At 41.5% G+C, this 21,050-nt stretch overlaps 2 protein-coding genes across 2 annotated transcripts in view; one reads left to right on the top strand and one right to left on the bottom strand.

The window, feature by feature from the left end:
* The window catches only part of tdrd7b (tudor domain containing 7 b), a 52,724-nt gene extending 49,371 nt beyond the window's left edge, over positions 1-3,353 (top strand). The window contains exons 19-20 of the mRNA XM_080742162.1: positions 431-591; positions 1,929-3,353. Coding sequence (XP_080598288.1) covers positions 431-591; positions 1,929-2,149 — 382 coding nt within the window. The 3' untranslated portion in view covers positions 2,150-3,353. The remainder of the gene's footprint in view (positions 1-430; positions 592-1,928) is intronic.
* A 5,403-nt stretch (positions 3,354-8,756) lies between these two features.
* On the bottom strand, positions 8,757-19,509 carry LOC308297826 (calcium-binding protein 5-like; the record flags this gene model as incomplete). The annotated part of the gene is made up of 7 exons (XM_080741393.1): positions 8,757-8,785; positions 10,165-10,312; positions 11,883-11,992; positions 12,373-12,516; positions 14,402-14,432; positions 17,381-17,519; positions 19,406-19,509. 7 exons carry the CDS (start codon positions 19,507-19,509, stop codon positions 8,757-8,759), a joined length of 705 nt encoding a protein of 234 aa, XP_080597519.1.
* Positions 19,510-21,050: the final 1,541 nt, after the last annotated feature.

Here is a 21,050-nt window from a genome sequence, read left to right as displayed (position 1 = left end):
ATGTTTCTATGTCAGCAATCTGGCCAGCAAAGAAAAGTCAAAGAAAAGGTCCTTTTCACTTAACTGGAGCTCAGTTAGTCTGTTCTTGAGAGACTACTATGTCAGTGGTTCTCAAACCTTTTCATGTGAAGGACCCTCAAAATTACATGTATTTGGCCATGGACCCCCATCTCAAAATATTTAGTTCCAGGGACCCCCCAGAAGCAAAATTTGAGTTCCAAACGTTCGCTTTGAAAATACATATATTCAAATATTTGCACGCTTTTCACGACTTATAAAAATAGCAGATGAGTGCCGCGCTGCGAGCTTGTATATCTGCTATTTTTCACTGTTTAAAGCATTCAATAATTCTAGGCCTAAATGGGTTAAAAGCAGAACGGTGATGTTCTGATTGAGTGTGTCTTCCTTCTCCCCCGTGGTCTCCTTGCAGCTGGCACCGTGTGTTGGTGAAGGGCGTCCTGACCAACGGCCTGGTGTCCGTCTATGAGCTGGACTACGGCAAACACGAGCTGGTCAGCTGCACTCAGCTCAGGCCCCTCATCAAAGAGTTCAGACAGCTGCCGTTCCAGGGGATCACCGCGCAGCTGGCAGGTGAGGCTAATTAAAGTCACACACAACACAGTGTATCACAGTCAGCCATTCATTTTCCGCAGATCGCCCGTCCCCTGTGGTTCTTGGGATTCTTGTATTCGTATGACTAACGTTAAGGCTAGGAATAAGGTTAGGTTTAGGCATAGTTTTACTGATGTTACGGTTAGGAAAAAGTTTAGGTTTAGGCATAGTTTTTGCGAGGTTAAGTTTAGGAATAAGGTTATTTTTAGACAGTTTTTCCCTGGAATAATACATACTTTGATATGTGTGTCGGCGGCCAAATACATATATTTTTGGGGGTCCTTGACGTGAAAAAGGTTCGAGCACCACTGATAGCAACATAACAGCTGTGATTTGTAGTCCTGGGATCATTCATGGGTGTGGAAGAGTGCAATCTAGGGTAAACCACTGAAAAGACCACATGACGTACGTATATATGCATCCTTGGCACTCGAGTGCTTGATTAGACTTGACGTAAATCTACGTCCATGGCGGTGAATATGTTAAAAGCCTTCATGCCCGACTCATCCTTACTCCTCTCCGCTAGGGATGGGCGATATGGAAAAATACAATATCACAATATTTTTCCAAGCTGTATCACGATACACAATCTTATCACCAATCTTTTTCATGTTGTTTTTTATGGTTATTTTTCAAGTTACTTAACATGCAGTACAACCACCTGCAAGGTAACAAAAACTAAAAGAAAATCGAGTAACAGACCATTTAGACCAGTGGTCCTCAAAGTGGAGTCCAGGGACTCTCAATTCTATAAATTGATCCTTACAAGTATGTAACTCTGGCTTTATACAAATGAAACCAAATGGACCCTTACAGGTCCATTTGGTTCCATTTGTATACGGTCAGAGTTAAAGGAGCTATAGTCAACTTTTTCTTGAAAAACAGATGCTAAAATAAAAATAATGTTTCGAAAAATATTTTATAAAAAAATAAGCTTCATATATGTGTTTCTATTCAAAAATGACCACAAAAAGCCTAAAATAATCATTTTGGCCATTGTCAGACCGACACTTTGTTTACATTCTAGTCTATAGACTAGGATGTAAACAAAGTGTCGGCCCTACAATGAAAAAGTTGAATATAGCTCCTTTAAGGGGAGACCTTGACATTTTAAAGTTTGAGAACTACTGATTTGGACCAAAATGCTGGTTTAAATGAATTCTGCAATGAATCTCTGTATTAACAATTCAACAGGATTTTTTATAAGGCTCCCTCATTGTATCACGATATATGCGATATCTCTGAAAAGGCATATCGTGGAGACATTGTAACGATATTTATCACCATGTCGCCCACCCCTCCTCTCCGCCATACAGGGGTGAAGCAGAGGCAGTGGTCGGAGGAGGCCTCCATCGTCTTCCGCAACCACGTGGAGAAGAAGCCGCTGGTGGCGCAGCTGGAGGCGGTGCAGGAGGCGCTCCACCCCTGGGACAGGAAGCTGACCGTGTTCCTGGTGGACACCTCGCAGGAGGAGCACGACGTATGGGTGCACGACATCATGGCCGAGCTGTCCGACGAGCTGACCAATGAGATGTAAGGCCCGACGAACTGACCAATGAGATGTAAGGCCCGACGAACTGACCAATGGGATGTAAGGCCGAGCGAAAACAAACGACGACGACAAACATGGGTCCGAAGACGCTCCAATGGATTGAACCGCTGACCCAGGCGCACAACGCGCTTTGCGGCTATGTGAACTAGAACGCGTCAGAGGCGTCAATTGGGTATGGCAAGGTATGGCAGCTGCCATACCTTGGCTACAGGGGGGAAAAAAACAAAACATACTTAAGATGAATTCATCATGCCTGTTGCTAAAGTCGTGTTGCCATACCTTAGCTTTTGCGGAACTGACGCCACTGTGCACAACGCCCTTCACGGATGTGTGAACTAGAACACAGGCTTGTCTGTTTACTGGCAAACCCAGATTTGACACATTACCACTGGATTTATACTCACTTACGCGCCGGTGTTGTGCACCGAGAATAGCAGATTATGCTGCGCGACGTCACGTGCAATGACATATATCGAGCCCCTCAGAGGATAAAAGGAACGCAAAGGAGATGTTACAGAAGAATGGAGAAGAAATGAGCTTGCGTATAGCGTCGGGAGAATCTGTCCACTGGACAGATGCATTGTGGGAAATGGTAAAGGATGTTGTGACGAGTCGTTCCCTGTTGAGTTTTGAGTGACTAAAAAAAAGGCTGATAGTTGGACGAGACACAAATGCTTCGATCAAAGCCCAGTTTCCACGCTGACGACTACGTCTACACATTCTGGCTCCCAGGTCGTACTATGTTGACGCGATGGGAAGCATTGACTTCCCCCGTTGCGTCTCTTTCCAACATTCCCGGTAGTCCTGCGCTCACGTGACTGGAATGCGTATCTAAATTTTTCCGCATTCACCTTTTTTTTTCTCACTTTTCTGCATTCACCCGTCAACATGTAACCTGACAGGATGTTTGTGTCAAAGTCTGACACGTGGTCAGATTTCACCCAACTTGTCGACGCAGTGCGACCCGGGTGCTAGAATGCGTTAACCATTTTTCGCTGGCCCTTTTGTCCAAAGCAGCACCTTATGCGTACATTTATAGTGAGTACAGGAGCGAGCGTTTAGTCCAAGTAGTCCTGAGCAAAACTGAATGTACTCCCAAGTCCCAACCCAAATTGTCATGCCGACGCCTTGAGCAGACCAATGCGTTACAAAAGACTAGAAAACATACTAGAACATACGATGCGTTCTATGCACAAAAGCAAGACATTTACCACTATAATCTTGGTGTCACTGTTTTGGGCATGTCCTTATTGGGCAAAAGGTTTTAAAAATGTAATTTTTATTAGTGTTATTATTATTATTATTATTATTTATTATAATTTTTAAATAATGCAGTTCTACTAGCTCAACATGTTGCATTATTGCGACACGTTGAGCTTAAGTGGTTAATTAAATACATTGAGTGAAAAAAGCCTATGTTTACAACAGCAACAAAAAAAGCCTGCTTGTTGGAAAGTGCAGTCTTGTGGTTTACAAAAAGCTTGTCCAAACATTCCCCTGCGACCGCGCCGAGTGACAGGAATGGAAAAGGAGGAGTCAAGTGATGTCACAGGAGTCAATGATGTCACCACTAGGACTCTAACCCTGACCAGCGGGTCATTTCACAGCTGGACAACCAAAGGCAAGCGTGACAAAGTGGTACTCACTTTCTGTTTTGCTTCAAAATACGCTCATGCCCCCCGCGGACCCCTTCTCTGAGAGTGAATTCACAAGTTGATGAACATTTAGTGCAAAAGCTTAATTTTCTTAATTTTCTGGGATAGTCTTGCTAGCTTAATTCATTGGTTCTCAACCCACGTGACTTTTTTTGGGGGTCCCCAGATGACAGTAAAGTGAAGATTTAAGGACTTTTAAGATTATTTTAATTCCTTAAAAGAAGATGAAAAAAAGAAAGAAAATAAATGAAATGAAAAAAGACCATTACTGCATCAAAGGTTATCAGCAAACTATACTATAAAAACTGGTCAAACATTGGCGGAATTGTCAAATAATATCAGAAAGAGGCAAAAAAATAGACGATCTACAAGCACACAACAGCTATTTTCCCACAATATTTATCTGCGGAACCGAGTCAAACTAAATTGAATGCCTCAACTCCTACATTCCAAGTGCTTATCAGGTTGGGGGGGGGGGGGGGGGTCCCCAGTTCAAATGTGATTATAAAAAGGTTGAGAACCACTGGCTTAATTGATAAGCTACTTCGTTACATACAGTTGACATTAGAGAAACCCTTTATTTTGCAGTTTCTTTTGCCGTTTCTTCCATGTTGTATGTAGCAGTGTTAACACAGGGTTTTGCTGCTGTTAAATGGCTAAAACGATAGAGCTAAAACATTATGTGACTCAAGAGGAACAAAGGATAGCAGACCTTGGTCCTGCTCTTCGCCCCCGAGCACCGCAGGCGCGAGTGGCCGCGAAGAGCGGGCCAGGGCCGCGCGGCCGTCGGAGCGCCGCGCGAGTTACGAAGCCGTGGTGAATGCAATCGTTATATTTATGCCCAGGCCGTAAGGCCTGGGCAAGCGCACGATAAACGCCATGATAATTGGGTGTTGGTGCACCTCGCGCGGTCCAAGTGACTACAACGGAGCGCTCCCTACGTCCGGTTCAGCCAATCACAAGCTTCAAAAATGAGTCCGGGGCGTGGTTATCCATCTTTCCCAGTTGGACCCGTAATCACGCAGCAGTGCAGGCATTGACACTAATGCTGCATTCACACTGAGAGAAGCCAAGCTAATGGTTGGCTTGGTAATTCAATGTATTCTCTGTGCAAACCAGCTTTAAAAATTTCCAAGCTTTTTTGTTCCAGCTTGGACATTTTAAAAGCTGGTTTGCATAGAGAATACATTGAATTACCAAGCAAACCATTAGCTTGGCTTTTCTGTATGTGAATGAGGCATAAGGCTTGCCCACCTGCCCCTGGCAGGTAAATGAAACGTTCGGGCAGGTGAAGTTGGCTTTCAGGTTGCCCGACCAGGCAAGTGCTCATTTTAGAGGGGACACAACCACCCATAAACACAACACAAGATATCTGTCTAAACACCTTCTTCTTGTCTGTGGAATGTAAAATAAGAGCACCGCTTACCTATTATGTGCTGTTTTTACTGTTGCTACACTTACAAATATAAAATAACAAGTGTGAAACCATAGACATTCAATCATAGCTATGTAGGTATTTGGATTTGGAGGGATCGAGGTATGGCATTTTTTATCGCTCAGCCCCAGAAAGTAAAGAAATCAGTGTTAAATTGAGCGGTAATTAAAATCTTACCTATCATTTTATAATGGACGATTTACTTTTCGGGCAAGAGGGCATGACCTTTGGGCAAGTGGAACATGACCTGTACTTGCCCGACAGGCAAGTGCCTCTGAGAACTTAGTGTCAACCACTGCAGTGACGTTGCTTAATGTCGATTAACGTTTTAGAATTTGAGATGACATAATGATGGACATTTTTGCTTCGTACTCCTCCCAATCCGTGTATGTAGACGCCGGTTCGCATGTGAGTAATCTTCCAATCGATGTGGACACCTCTTTGCTATTGTTATGAAGTTATTCCTATTTGACTACATGGAGGAGAAAAAAGCTGTCAAACAGCCTAAAAAACATGCACATCCAAAGCCATATAGGCTGGGTGCTGGACTAAAAGTAATCAACAATACAAAAGAAAAAAGTCCGCACACCAAATTTGCAGTTCCCAATATAGAGCTTTACTGTGGTAACGTTTCGAGCTGTATGCTCTTCCTCAGACCTTGAGGTACAAGGTTGTGACCACATTCGCTGCTTATTACTTCCAATGGGAACGATTCAGATGATATTGTGCTCACAATGGACAACATCTCAACATCTTACTGACGAAGTAGGTTCTCTCTCTTAATTTTTTTTTTATCCGTTTCGTGCAGAAAACACTGACAATATCACAGGCCAAACTTCGGACTCCTGTGGCCTGCGAAGCCACCAGGGACGTGCTGGCCATTGGGAAAAGCGGACGGCCGGTTCATTCCCGGCCGGTCCAGGCCGGCCATTAGGAAAAAAATAAAAAATGTAATGTCGGCCTTCGTTCCATTTTGGGGGCTGGGCGGCCAACAAAGTAAATCGTCACTGTCAGGCAGAAACCTTGTATCTCCAAGTTTCAAATTTGTTTTTTTCCCAAAGCAAAGCCCTGCTTCATCATACAAGGCCGTCGCACAAAAGTAGTGAAAACAGCAGATCTACAAGCACACAACGCCTCGCGGTGCGAGGCGTTGTGTGCTTCTAGATCGGCTGTTTTCACTTTAAATCAGTTTAAATCATTTTTAAAATGATAAATACAAACGGTTTTGGACATACAAGGTTTCCACCCGACAACGACGAAATATAACTCATGTAATTGGCGCACTGGCTCGTCACTTGTCATGATCTGAAATGTCAAAGTAGCAGCAGCGCTATAGAGAGAGATCTCTCTCTATAGCGCGCAATGAGGGCCTCTACAACTCTTTTTTCCGGGCTGAATCAGGGGCCCAGCACGTCCCTGGAAGCCACATCCATAATAATCCACTCCGCCTGAAAGAACGGAAGCCAGTTTGGAAGCCATTTTTATCATTTTCCTCCCTATTTATGTGACTTAATGCTTTAGTTTTAGCTTGTTTATTTATTTCTAATTTTGTTATTTTGTCTGGCAACGAGACTTTCATTTCCTGCAGGTTACATGCTGTATTGCCGCATGATATGCTGGGAGATTTTGCTGAATTGTGTGCACATATGGTTTGATATTATAATAATATATAGTTTAAATTACCAGTAGTATTAAGCCTGTAGACTTTCCAACTGGGGAGCATTCCAAACGCTGGTCTTGAGTTGTAGCACTTGAACGGACAACCACTTTAAAGGACAACTTTGTTTTTTTACAACAAGGGTTCATATTTTAGATAGTCATTAGAGAAAAGAAAAGATGAGTGTTAGAATGTTTTCATTGACTTCTTTCTATCGTTTTAATGATTTTGTTGGGGGCATGCATGCAAGTGGCTAAATATGTCTTTTTAGACACAATAAGCCCATTCCCAAGATGCACTGCAATCTTTCATGGGCAGATCTGACTTATGGGGGCTAGTGTGAATAGTAACAAAGAAAATGATGCCTTATTGTGTCTAAAAAGATATATTTAGCCACTTGTACGCATGCCCCCACCCACTGAAATAAAGTACTAAAATCAGTAAATTAAAACATTTCAACATCATCTTTTCTTTTCTAATTACAATCTAAAATATGAACCCTTGTTGTAAAAAAACAAAGTTGTCCTTTAATTCCTTAAAATGTAACAATTGTCAGCTCCGTAAAGTGGTGCGAGCAAGAATGTAATGTCAAATGATCTCCTGAAATGTGACTTTTCCCCTGATATACGGTAACTGCACCAATGGTTTTGGATGTGCAGCTGCCTCAGAGGGCATTATAGCATTAGGATTATGATATTGGTGACATGTGGGTTAAATAATCCTTTTCTAGATAAGTATCATTACTTTCATCATTTCCTTGTTGTTTAACAATCGCCACACGTTTATGAGAGAAAGGTTTTAGGAATAAACATAACTTCTGAAAGACCTAAGATGCGTCAGTTCATTCAGTCATGTGTTTATAAAGCGAAAATAGACGATCTGGTATTACGCTCAACAATCACACTGTGATGCATTGTGAACTTGTAGATTTGGCAATTGCACTTATTTTCAGGGTTTTATTAAAAGCCATTTTGCAATACGTCGTAGCCATAGTTTTGAATCAGAATCATCGTTATTGCCACATAATGGGTTTACAGGTGTTAAACAGTGGGTGCGAGGTCCATTGCAACACAGTGACGAGACCTTTTCCAAAATAACAACTTTCTTAATTTCTTTAACAAAATAGCAAAATAATCTTATTTACATACAATATCACAGAGGAATCTGTTCAAAAATAACATTACAATTACAGGTGTAGTGTATAGAGTAGATCATACCAAATATTATTATGAAGCACCATGCCAAGTAGTGCTCATAGGCACGCGTTATGTTGTAGAAGCCGACATTCACTACAGAACAGATAAACGCTGGTATATTTAGTCTACACTGAAGTAGGGATGGGACGATACCTAATATTATTTGTTTATCGTGATAAAAAACACTCACGATAATTGTATCACAGAGATTTAATTTACTGTGATATCGTCCTCCGTCATGCACTGGGATTAATTCAACTTTTATTTGCAGAGCTGCATATCCTGTACCACTTAAACCCTCTCTATTGGTAAACCCTCTCTATTGGTAAAAGGTACTTATAATATACGTACTTGATACAGTAATTTCTTCACTCTCTATCAAATGTCTATGCCAAAAAATAGCCGATCTACAAGCTCACAACGCGTTGTGAACTTGTAGATCGGCTATTTTTTGGCAAATGTTCCGCCCCAGGATAATGGATTTTGATCATCGTGATAATGTCGTAAATCGCGATTTCTTTTGTCACAATAATCGTGATATGAGATTTTCATAAAGGCCCATCCCTACACTGAAGTACAGTAACTGTACATGGTACAGTAGATGAGCCCAGGGCCGCCTCTGTCTGGACTGCCAAAGTCCTCTCACAAGCTAACGAATGGACAGCATCATCACGAACTCTGAAGAAGAGAAGAGCAGAGCAGAGAAGAGAACTCAAGTCATTCAGGGTTCCCACGGTCATGAAATTCCTGGAAATATTTTGAAATTAGACAAATATTTTTCCAGTACTGGAAAGGTTTTGGAATTGATCAAGGGTCCTGGAAGGTCCTGGAAAAAATAGCTATGCATTGTCTTTGGTTATTGATTTTGTTTATACCTCTGAAATTACAAATTAAACATTGGCCAAATTGTCAAATATTAGAGGCAGAAATTGTGAAAATAGACGATCTACATGCTCACAACGGTTGTGTGCATGTAGATCTGCTATTTTCACAATAGAAACGTGTTATAGGTTGAGAACCACTGGAATACACTACCTGTCTTTGGGCATTTCGCATAGGAGTAAGCGACTCGTTATTGAGCTGAATTATTGTTATATAGTCCTGGAAATTGGTTTAAATATTCTGGAAAAGTTCTGGAAATGAATTGGTAAAAATGTGTGGGAACCCTGGTCATTCTTTCTCGGGGTACCTGGAACAAAGTATTTTGAGATGGGGGTCCGCGGCCAAATACATATCACTTTGGTGGTCCTTGACACGAAAAGGTCTGAGAACCACTGATGATAGAAACATGAGTTTTTGAAAAACCTCAGAAGGATTTAGAAGACATTTACAGAATCGGGTCAATATATTCAAAAACTTGCGCAAATTGTCGTGATTTTTCAAAAATAGCAGATCTACAAGCTGGGAGTGCACACTGCGAGCTTGTATATCTGCTATTTTTTAATTGCTAAAGCATCAAATAATGGTTAAAGCTTTTCGAGTCTAATGCGACACAGAAAGGGTTTTAGACCAAGACTCGTCCACACAGGGGTGTCACAAGGTGTGGAAAAGTGGGACTGAGTTACTAGGGCCCAAGGTGGAGGGGCCTTAATTATTTTATACTTTACCTATTGAAAAATAGCAGATTTAGATAGATACGACACAGAGTGCCACGCTGCGAGCTTGTAGATCTGCTATTTTTGAAAAGTCACGAAAATGTGTGCAAATCTTTGAATATACCGATGTATTTTTTTAAGCGAACATTTGAAACTCAGATTTTGCTTCTGGGGTCCCTGGAACTAAATATTTTCAGATGGGGGGCCGTGACCAAATACATACCATTTTAGCAGATCTACAAGCTCACAGCGTGGTACTCGGTGCTGCGCTGTGAGCTTGTAGATCTGCTGTTTTTCAACAGTTAAAGCACAAAATAACGCGTAATAATGCGTTCCCAGTCTAAATGGGAACGCATGAAGAACATTCATGGCAGGCCCGCAGTAGAATCCTTGTACCCAGCCAGGGCTCAGAATGTGGTGGGACACCCCTGCATGCGTCCACAAACGGCGGACCCGCCTCACCCTCGAAGTCGATGTCTCCGTCGGCGTTGATGTCCAGCTCCTTCATGGTCTCCTCCAGCTCTCCCTTCTTCAGCTTCTCCCCCAGCAGGCTCTTCACCGCCTCCTTCATCTCCTCCAGGTTGATCTTCCCGTCGCCGTCTGTGTCAAACTGAGAGAGAGAGAGACAGAGACAGAGAGAGAGAGAGAGAGAGAGAGAACCATGATGGAACAGTCACAAACAGGCACATGCACAAGCACACATACACATCAAAGGGGCAGCATTCAAAATAAATGCCTTGTCCAAACACTCCTGAACTTGAATGCAGCAAAAAAATTGCCCTCTCTGTGTAGACATAAATTCACTTGATTATGCTTTGTTTAGAGTGGTATATACCGAAAACAGCCGACCTCCAAACTTACAACGCGTCGCTTGGAGGTCTGCTATTTTCAGTAGTTTCACCAAAAGGCCCTTTTAGAAATTTCAGCCCCTGCCTCTAACATTCTCTGCATGTCCCTGGTCACAAATATAAGCAACATTTTTAGGTCAGGGGTCTTCAACAGGGGGTCTGGGTCAGGACCCCTAGGGGGTCCTCAGAGTTAGTACAGAGGGTCCTCCAAATCTTTGTGTGATAGGAACTTTATTTTTTCTACGCTAACCACTTGAACCATAGTGTCCCTATTCTGTGTGCATTGAACATTAGCCAAGAGTAGCATTTTCTTCTTTTCTTTTTTTTTTTTTTTGTAGAGGGAATGTCTAAACTACACATCAAACCAACAACCTACACTGATGCTAGTTCTGTCAACAAGTCTATCCTGTCTGTTCAGAAATATGAACATTTTTATTTTGCAACACAATTTTATACAGTATGTACTAGTGGGGGGTCCCTGCTTCATCTCTCTCTCAGCTAAGGGGTCGTTGGCCTGAAAATGGTGAAGACCCCTGCCTTAGGTAAATGGTGCATTTCTTTATCCAAGGCGCTTTACAATGATTGTGCATTACATTCACCCATTCACACACGCATTCATACACCGATGGCAGAGGAAACCATGCAAGGCACCAACCTGCTCACCGGGAGAGGGGGTTCAAAGTCTTGCTCAAGCACACTTCGACACCAACTCTGGGTAGAGTGACCAGATGTCCCCCTTTGCGAGGGACAGTCTCACATTTCCATGATTTTTCAGGCGTCCCCCAAAGTAAGACTCTGTCCCACATTGCGACTGGCAGGTGTTGATATATTTGGTGTTGAAAATCTTTGAATATATGTATTTTTAAAGCGAATGTCTGTAACTCAAATTTTGCTCCTGGGTGGTCCCTGGAACTAAATATTTTGAGATGGGGGTCCGTGGCCAAATAAATATCATTTTGGGGGTCCTTCACATGAAAAAGTTTGAGAACCACTGACACATAGTAGTCTCTCAAGAACAGACTAACTGAGCTCCAGTTAAGTGAAAGGGACCTTTTGTTTGACGATGGCTGGCCAGATTGCTGACATAGAAACATAGGTTTGTCCAAAAAACCTTAGAAGGATTCAAAAGACACTTATAGAATCGGGTAAAAATTCAAATTTTCACGATTTAAAAAAAATAGCAGATCTACAAGCTCGCTGCGAGCTTGTATATCTGCTATTTTTCAATAGTTAAAGCAGTCAAGTAAACTATATTCAGTGACTATGTTGAAGAAAACCTTGCATGTGTTTTCAGTTATCTTGAGGCTTCACAGTGTGAATCAGTGGGCCCACCTGTTGGAAGGCTGATTGCAGCTCTGGGAGCCCCATCATGCCAGCTGTCTCCCCCATCAACCTGGGTGCCATCAGCTCAATGAAGTCATCAAGGTCCATCAACCCGCCCACTGTGGACAAGAGTCACCACATGCAGGTGTGTTCAGTTACAAAGACAGAAAAAAAAAAAAAAAAAAAAAAAAAGAAAACATATACATATAAAATATATACATATATCTATGTATATAATATATAATATATAATAATTCATAAAATAACTGCTTGCAGACAGAGTGCATACAGTGCATAGTTTGTACATTCATACACAGTGAGCTGCATGGCTGTATCTGCTCATGTTGGTCTTTGTGTTTTTGGCACCCTCTGGTGGACAAATGTGTGGACAGTGACATACTACTGTGCATACAAACACGGTCTAGACTCTGGGGGGGGCGCCCCCCCTCGTGGTCCCGACCCACAGGTTGAGAACCACTGTCCTATATGAGTGACTCACTCCTCATCTTGATCTGTTGCACTATTTCCAGGAGCTCCATCTCGGTGGGCATGTACCCCATGGTCCTCATGCACTCTGCCACGTCTTTGTAGTTCAGGTAGCCGTCGCAGTCGTAGTCAAACTCCTTGAAGGCCTCGGCCAGCTCTGTGGCAAAATAGTTCATACGTTTTGTGAGCAGAGCATTTTTTTATGGACGGGAACACATTTTTGTGCTTTTACTCATCACAGCCGGGGACACATTTTTGTGTAGTACATGTACAGTCATTATGTAGCAACTTTTTATTTTTTTTAAGTTTTCCAGAACATTTTCTATGAAAGCCAAATGTGTAAGCTATCAAATAGTTTTGGAATTTTGTTTCTAGCTGCTACAGAGACTGAGTAATTGCGACCGTAGGTCGCATTTACTATCAAACCCTGCACAAAGTGTCAGTCTGTCTGTCAGTCTGTCTGTCACACCTCACACGTCACACTCTTGCCCTGCTCATATCTCCGCAACCGTTGCCCCGATCCATGCCAAATTTTGCACACACACTCCTTACCTGCCAAACTACAACCTCCAAGGACCCCCGGAGCTCCAGGGACCCCCAGGTCCCTAGGGGACCCCCAGATGTAAAAAATGACCAAATGTGCAAAAATGACCAAATGACCACCCCAACGGGGCTGCTCACGGGGAATTCCCGGGGACCACCGACTCCTGGTGCTCCAGAACGGATGCAAAAGTGGTGGCGCCCCCAGTGGAGGACCCCCTCCACTGCAGCTCACATAAAATGCCGTAACTCGGGCTAGGAGCGTCCGGGAGAGCCGGGGCCGGTACCTATTCGTCCGTCAAGGCAACGCGGAGACCCCACCCCTCATTTCTCACATGCCCCTCTTCTAGCGCCACCATGAGGCCGATTCTTGCAAAACACATTTTTGGACACTGCTCCTACAATTTTTGCCCTAAAATCACGCAAATCGGTACACAGTATGTCTACACTCATCCCATCAACATGAATCTCTCCCATATAGCGCCACCTCCAGGCCGATTTTTAAAAACACATTTTTGGACACTGCTCCTACAGATTTTGCCCTAAAAACACGAAAATCACTACACAGTATGTCTACACTCATGTCATCAACATGGATCAGGAAGATTTTGACAAAACACATTTTTGCCCTATTTGTGGAGATAAGTGACCTACGGTCGCTTATCTCCCGATTAGGGAGTCTTACTGGTACTTTTTCCAGAAAAACAGGGTAATTTTCAAATCGGACTTAGGTTTTTAAGGCTTTTTTCAAATCGGACTCCTGACGCCCTCCTAATACGTGAACAGACTGTATTTTTTTCGATAACTTTTTTCATTTATTTGTAATCATTTCTTGAAAAAGATAAAAATAAAATAACAGTAATAATAAATGAAAAAGGTTATCGAAAAAACACAGCCTGCTCACGTATTAGGAGGGCGTCAGGAGTCACCAGAAAAAAGGACGGGTGTTTTCAATGAATCTATGATTAAAATGAAGTTACAAGGGGTTTGTATAGGAAGGGGGCGTGTCTGATAAAATGAATAACAAATCCAAATACTGAATCAAAAACTGTCCCAGGTGAAATATCCCTTTAAGTAAAAGTATCAATAGTGCAATGTAGAGACAGTAAAAAGGCATGTAATCAAAATTGACTTGAGTAAAAGTATTGTCATCAACAACACATAAAGTACCAAATTAATAATTTGAAAATAGCAGATGTACAAGCACGCTTGTAGATAGGCTATTTTCAAATAGCCAAAGTTTAAATAGCGTTGAAGAAGTTAATGTATTGTTTTGTAATAATCAAAATCTACAAAGTAATAACTATACTAAAGTTTTCAAATAATAGCTGTGGAGTAAAAAGTAAAATATTTTTCTCTGAGATGTAGTGGACTAGAAGTAGTGGACTAGAAGTAAAAGTACAGTACTTGAAATGTACTTGGTTACTTTACACACCACTGATAACATCAGTGTCTTTTTATTACTTTAAATAAACATGACTTGTGGCCATGATTACACTCACCGTCCAATTCAGCTTGAGCCAGTTCTCTTTCCTATACAGAGAAAATAAAAAAGGTGTGACTTACATGAGCAGCACACACTAACACACTCATTACTTCAAATATTGTCCTATCATGACTGTTACCGTGCTTAATTCATCCACGCTAACAACCCCGGCATGTATCTTTTACAAACAAATGATTCCTAATAACAACGACTTAACCACACAAACCCGCTATAACAAGTAAATAATCCCTCCCCTCTCCCTAGTAAGGAGGTCATGCCTTTTGCCAGGGCACACTTGTAAATTAAAACTGTTAAAACGTATCTGCCTGGTTATATAAAGGTAAAACTAAAAAGTATATAATAATAAACCATGAGTTGACTTTGCGCTTGGTGCACTTTTTGTGAGTCCTTGCATGGCAAAGAAGAAAGAAGAGGAAGAAGTATACGGTATTTCTTTATACGTGTAATGTAGTGCAATATTATACTTATTTTTTTCACATTTGTCTTTCAGACATTCAGCTGAGGACCTGAGGTTGTTGTCCTAAGCAAATCGTAATTTAGGTGCCGGCTACACGGAGCTGGATATTTCTGAAGCTAGAAAGTTTTTTATGCTGTTGGGGCTTGCAGCCACACGAAGCTAGATATTTCGGCTGTGAAACTGGATATTTTTTAAACCGGATAAATAAGTGGAGAGATTGAAAAATATCCGATTGACTGGATCCGTGTAGACAGGGAACCCGGATATCTCTGAAGACTTTACTGTGTGTGATTGTTAGACCTAGATATCTTTGACGTGTGGACCTAGATATTTTGTATGTGGATATTTGAAAAAAACAGGATAATATGAAAAATCCAGCTCCCTGTAGCCATGGCCTAAAAGTAAACAAAGTAGCCGCCTCAACATCAGCATGGTTGCATACAGAAAAGGATCCCATGTTTTTTGGTCTTTGCAACAGTGTAATGTTGTGATGATGCTAGTGACCTGGATAAGCATAATGAAGTGTGGCAGTTAACCTCTAGTAACAGCTATTTATACTGCAGTCCCACCAGGCTTAACCCACAAGAGGATAAACACCTACCCGCTGGCTTAACCACATACTGCATCACACAATCAAGAATCAAGTTATAATCAAGCTACACATCTCAATTTATTTGTATTATGAACAGTGTTGGGCAGTAACTGGTTACTAGTAATATACAGTATTACTGTAATATTATTAATTTACGCAGTAACGAGTAGTGTAGGGGATTACTATGCCAAAACAGTAATATTATACTATATTACTTTGTAAAAAATAGCCTAGTTACTAAGGCTGGGACTTTAACTGATTAATTGCGATTAATTAATTACAGAAAATTAACGTGATTAAAAAAATTAACACATTTTAATCGCACTTGGGTTTTTGCACCACAGAACCTTGATCATAGCGATGCACCAACCAAGAAGAGACAACAAACGCAAAGGGAGAAGTAGCCGATCAGAGTGCTTTGCTTGGCCCAGTGGATTTATATTTTAAAAACTCACTCGTTCAACAAAATGTGTTTTACTTGACCTGCTTCTCAGGTCAAATATCGATGTGCAATTAAAATGCGATTAATTGCGATTAATTAATCAAAGAGCCTGTAATTAATTAGATTACAAATTTGAATCGCATCCCAGCCCTACTAGTTACATATTACTCTGGTTTTGTCGGCATTCTTTTGAAAACATTTCGTTTAACAGGTCAAGAAGATTGATTTCAACAATATTTTACAGTCATTTGGCTGATTGTTGACTCTTATGATTATTATATATATATATATATATAAAGATTCAGTTCTAAAAGGAGCTGGCTAAAAAGATTTTGTTGTTGTACATCTTATACGGTAGCCTACTTTTTCCCCCTCTTTTTTGCTGGTAATATTACATACAATGTAATATTATTCTTGATTCCAAGTATTCAGTAATATAATGTTTTTACTTTTTCCAAGGAGTAATATGTCATAAGTAAAAAGTAACATATTACTCTCCTAAGTAGTATTGCCGAACACTGATTATGAATATATTTCAGAAAAAGGGTATATATATATACACACACACACACACACACACACACACACACACACACACACACACACACACACACACACACACACACACACACACACACAGTACGGTATATAGGCTTGTCAGTTATGATCACAGCAAAATCTGATGTTAATTTAACTTGTACTTGTACCTGTACTATCGAGCCTGGCTCTTGAGCGTTCAATTCATGTGCGTGTAGTGTTACAGGTGCTGAGTTCATGCACCGCACCTTTTGTTGTGTATTCGCCTGTAATCTCTGGTACGCCCAGCCAGCGGCAACATTACAATGACATGACCAAAATAGGGATGCCAGGATGAAATCATTTGTTTTGTCGTCCATTTCTACACTCTCAGAGTTAGCAAGTGAACCCTCCAGATATTACTGCATGGTCTGTTCTCTTTGTGCTCACTTTCAACCCCAGAAAGCACCATATTATATATAGTAGCCTACTGACCAGCTACCTGCAGCTGTAGCACTGCACAGGCACGTGCACACATAGACACCAAAGGGGGCTTGAACCCCTGCTCTTTTATCCGTCTGTAAAAAGTGTGCTCTCAAGACCATGAATGCAGTTTTTTACCATGGTGAAAGAAATCCAAATGCCCTCTTTCCATGCCATACCTAAAGGCAGCATTCAAGAGAATTGTCTTGTTCAAACTCTCCTGAACTCCAGAATTGCCCTCTATGTGTAGAAATCCATGCCGTTACGCCACATCTCTAGTGTTTACTTGATTATGCTTGGTTCAGTGTGGAATCAAGCACCGAAAATAAACGACTTTCAAGCTCACAGTCACAATCCGCGACGCGTTGTGAGCTTGGAGGTCTGCTATTTTACATATTTTCACCAAAAGGTCCTTTTAGAAATGTCATCCCCGGGCCTGCCTCTCTACCATTCTCTGCACGTCCCTGGTACTGCACATACATACCGCTCCAAACACGCTGTTCAGCACAGAGTTGTACACTTTGTTCAATCTTTCGGCATCTTTCTTTGCCTTCTTGGACTTTCTTTCTCTCTTCGGTACATCGCTCACGGAGCCCGATGACGTCTTCGGGGTCACGTCTTTACTGTCAGGAGGAAAATAAAAGACTGTCAAACATCCACTTCCAACAGCTCAAGGGAGGCAAAGATGACCGTCATAGGGGTGTAACGATACATTTTAATAGCGATTCAATACACATCACGATACATGGACGATATTGGTTCATTCCTGGCGATACGATACGATTCGATTCAATGATTTAAAATCGATATAGTAACTATTTAGAGAAGAAATTAAATCTGTGTGAAACGTGTGGATAGTGCAGGTTTTTAAGGGAAACATGTATTATTATGGATATAAATAAGTAAACACAGTGATTATCTGCCAAATACATGGACATTGTATATTGACAAACCTGCACCTTGACATGAACCCAGAGATTACACACATTTATCGATTGACCTAAATAAGCTATATGGAAAGGAAAAGTAATTAAACCACTCCTTTTAATATTTTCTTCTTAAAAATACTAAATACAATGCACAAGTAGGTAGTATCGATACAATCGTTTCTTTGCACTGGCATGCCGATTCGATACGATAGAAAATAAAACGATATGATTAGATTTTAGCTGTTTTCATTTCGATATTCTTCGATTTTTTAAGTTAAAAACGATATTTCGATACAGTTTACTATATCGTTACACCCCTAATCACGACCATCTTACTACTATCCTACTACTATGAGGAAAGCACATCTGTACTGTCCCCTCAGTGGGGTTGACTAATCACTTGAAACATTTATACTGTCGGACAGAAACCCATCTCCATATTAAAAAAATATTTTAAATTCGCAACACAGCTGATTCGCTGCCCACAAGGAGCGCGTGAGCAATTAGGTGTTAAGAGTCTTGCTCAGGGACACGTCAACATTGCTGGCCTGGCTTGGAATCGAACTTGGGACAACCAGGGGCTGTGGTTCCCCAGGGGGGCTACCTAACCATTCAGCTAAAGTATCTGTTCTTCGTAATGACCATGTCCACAGTGTTTTTACTTCCTCTCATGGATGTCATTTCAAAATAAGGATGTCAAAAGAAATTGGTGGAACACAATTAACCCATGTTTTGGGCCCATCGCTCCATTGTTTACAATGGTTTGTAATCAAGGGCCTAGTAATCTGGTTTGCTAGTTGCTATATTGCTAGGCAATATAGGAGGAACAGACTTCGAGAGAAGAGACTTCAAGGGAAAGTTTCACTGTTTTAGAATTTAGAATAGAATTCTGGTACTATTTCTATTTTTCAGGACAGGTGTAGAAAGATGGTGGCATGCTCATGCTTGCTAAATAGGCTTCATTGACGCTGAAACCAATGAGTGATGTCACCGTTCCCTTTAGTCCAAGTTTTCTCTACAGTCTGTGTTTGTAATGCGGACTCAAGATGCATGGCCAGATTGGCCACCCCCATGTCTTGACGCAATCCAAGATGGCCGCGGTGTGAATATGGTTTATAACAGTGGTTCTCATACCATTTCAGGCCGCGACCCCCAAAATAATCATATTTTAACTGGGGACCCCCCACCCTGACGAGCACTAAGAGTTGAGGCATTACATTTTGTATAACACGGTTCCATTGTGAAAATAGCAGATCTACATACTCACAGAGCATGTAGATCGGCTATTTTCACAATTTCTGCCTCTAATATTTGGCCATTTGGTCAATGTTTAATTTGTCTTTTTAGATCAATTAAAAAGTCCTTACCTTTTCATTTTAGAAATGTGTAGATACCCTCCCTACACACTTAAACTTTATGTTGGTTTGTTTAACAACATTGCACATAAAGTTAATCATCAGGGGACCCCCCCCAAAATAATTTTGGGACCCACAGGTTGAGAACCACTGGTGGTCTATAAGAAATGTGCCAACCAACCCGAGTGACAACCATCCCCGGTCCCTCCACCATTGATTTCTTACCTTTCTGCAGAGGCTGTAGAGCCTTGGGCGGAGCCTGCACTAGTGACAGAGGCCACGGAGGTGACGGAGGCGACAGAGTTGGCCCTCTCCTTTCCTGTGGACATGCTGTGGGCAAAAATACACTTTTCAAGTTTTTCGTTCTGTATTTAGGTCAGGTCATACCAGAAGTAGACTCAAATTATCAAGTCTTCTGTTGTGTTGCTATGCATTATTCATTTCATGCAACTCAAAGTAGGCCAGAACAGTGTTTCTTTAATGCCCAAGGCACAAACTGGGGACCACCCCACCCTACGAGCACTGAGAGTTGAGGCATTACATTTTGTATAACACGGTTCTATTGTGAAAATAGCAGATCTACATGCTCACAGTCACAACGTTGTAACCATGTGGATTGGCTAGTTTCACAATTTCTGCCTCTAATATTTGACAATTTGGCCAATGTTTCATTTGTCATTTTAGAGGTATTAAAAAGTCCTAAATTGTCACTTTAGAAATGTGCATAAACCCTCTATACACTTAAACGTTAATATGTTGGTTTGTTTACTGTTGAGTGAGAAAACAATGTTGCACATTAAGTTAATCATTTGTGGACCCCTCAAACTAATTTGGGGACCCCCGCCTGGGGGTCCTGACCCACAGGTTAACTCATTTCCTGCGATCCCCGTCGAAACCGTAGATTTCCCGCTGTACCACTCTGCGATGCCCGAGGAGCCCGAAGATTTAATTAGCTTCAATCATTATGAAACGATTAAAAGTATGGTCGCTGTATATAGCCGCTTCGGAGACTTTAGGCCCGCCTCCTAACTGTATCCGGTCGCGATCTAGGTTTCCATATCCGGTCTGACGTCCAATCGCAGCTCCGTTCGCATAGCTTTTCATTGTAAACAAGTGAGCTGACTGCATGGCCATAGAATGGTATTTTTTCACGCTGTTTTTTATTTATTTTGTAGCTTTTGATTCTTTTACCCGCCTGGCATATGATCTGCGCACATATCGTCTGCTATGTGCGCGAACGTGTCCATGTGTTACCATAGCGCACAGCTGGCTGTGTCCAATGTTTTTTCATGTAAACACTGGCGGATAAGCAGGGATACAGCGTGGCAACGGATATGTCTATTTCAATGGGGTTTTTTTTATTCGAAAGCTGTCACCGAGTCTACAAGTCTACTAGATGAGTTGCGCACAGATCGTGACCGATGCGTGCACGTGCCCACGTTAAAAGGTAAGGACAATTTGGCAGCTGCTTTGTACAGCTATGTTTAAAATGGCAGCAAAATTGTTAAGAACTACTGAGGTAATGTACAAGGAACACAGTACACTTGTATGTCCACCCGGTCTATACAGCTTGAGGAACCAAATAGAACAGGGCACCACTCCTCCATTGAACGCAATGGACTTTTAATAAATAATTGAATAAAGTACTATTACACTAAAAATTGTTTTATTAAAAAGAAGTCACATGGTGCTTTAAAGGAGCACTTCACCGATTTCCAACCTACCTTCGTAGAATTGGTCCTCACTAATAATGCTGGTCATTGTCAAATAGCATCATCATTTCTGTCCACTCGTCCTGTGCCTCAGAGGAGATGGATGGACAGTGGACAGTAGTTCAGAATCCTGCCTGACCAGTGACATCATCAGTAGG

Source organism: Nannobrachium achirus (genome assembly GCF_963921795.1).
Source record: "Nannobrachium achirus genome assembly, chromosome: 14".
NCBI classification, from domain to species: domain Eukaryota; kingdom Metazoa; phylum Chordata; class Actinopteri; order Myctophiformes; family Myctophidae; genus Nannobrachium; species Nannobrachium achirus.
The sequence above is the reverse complement of the archived record's forward strand: the minus strand, read 5'-3'. Positions and strand labels throughout refer to the sequence as shown.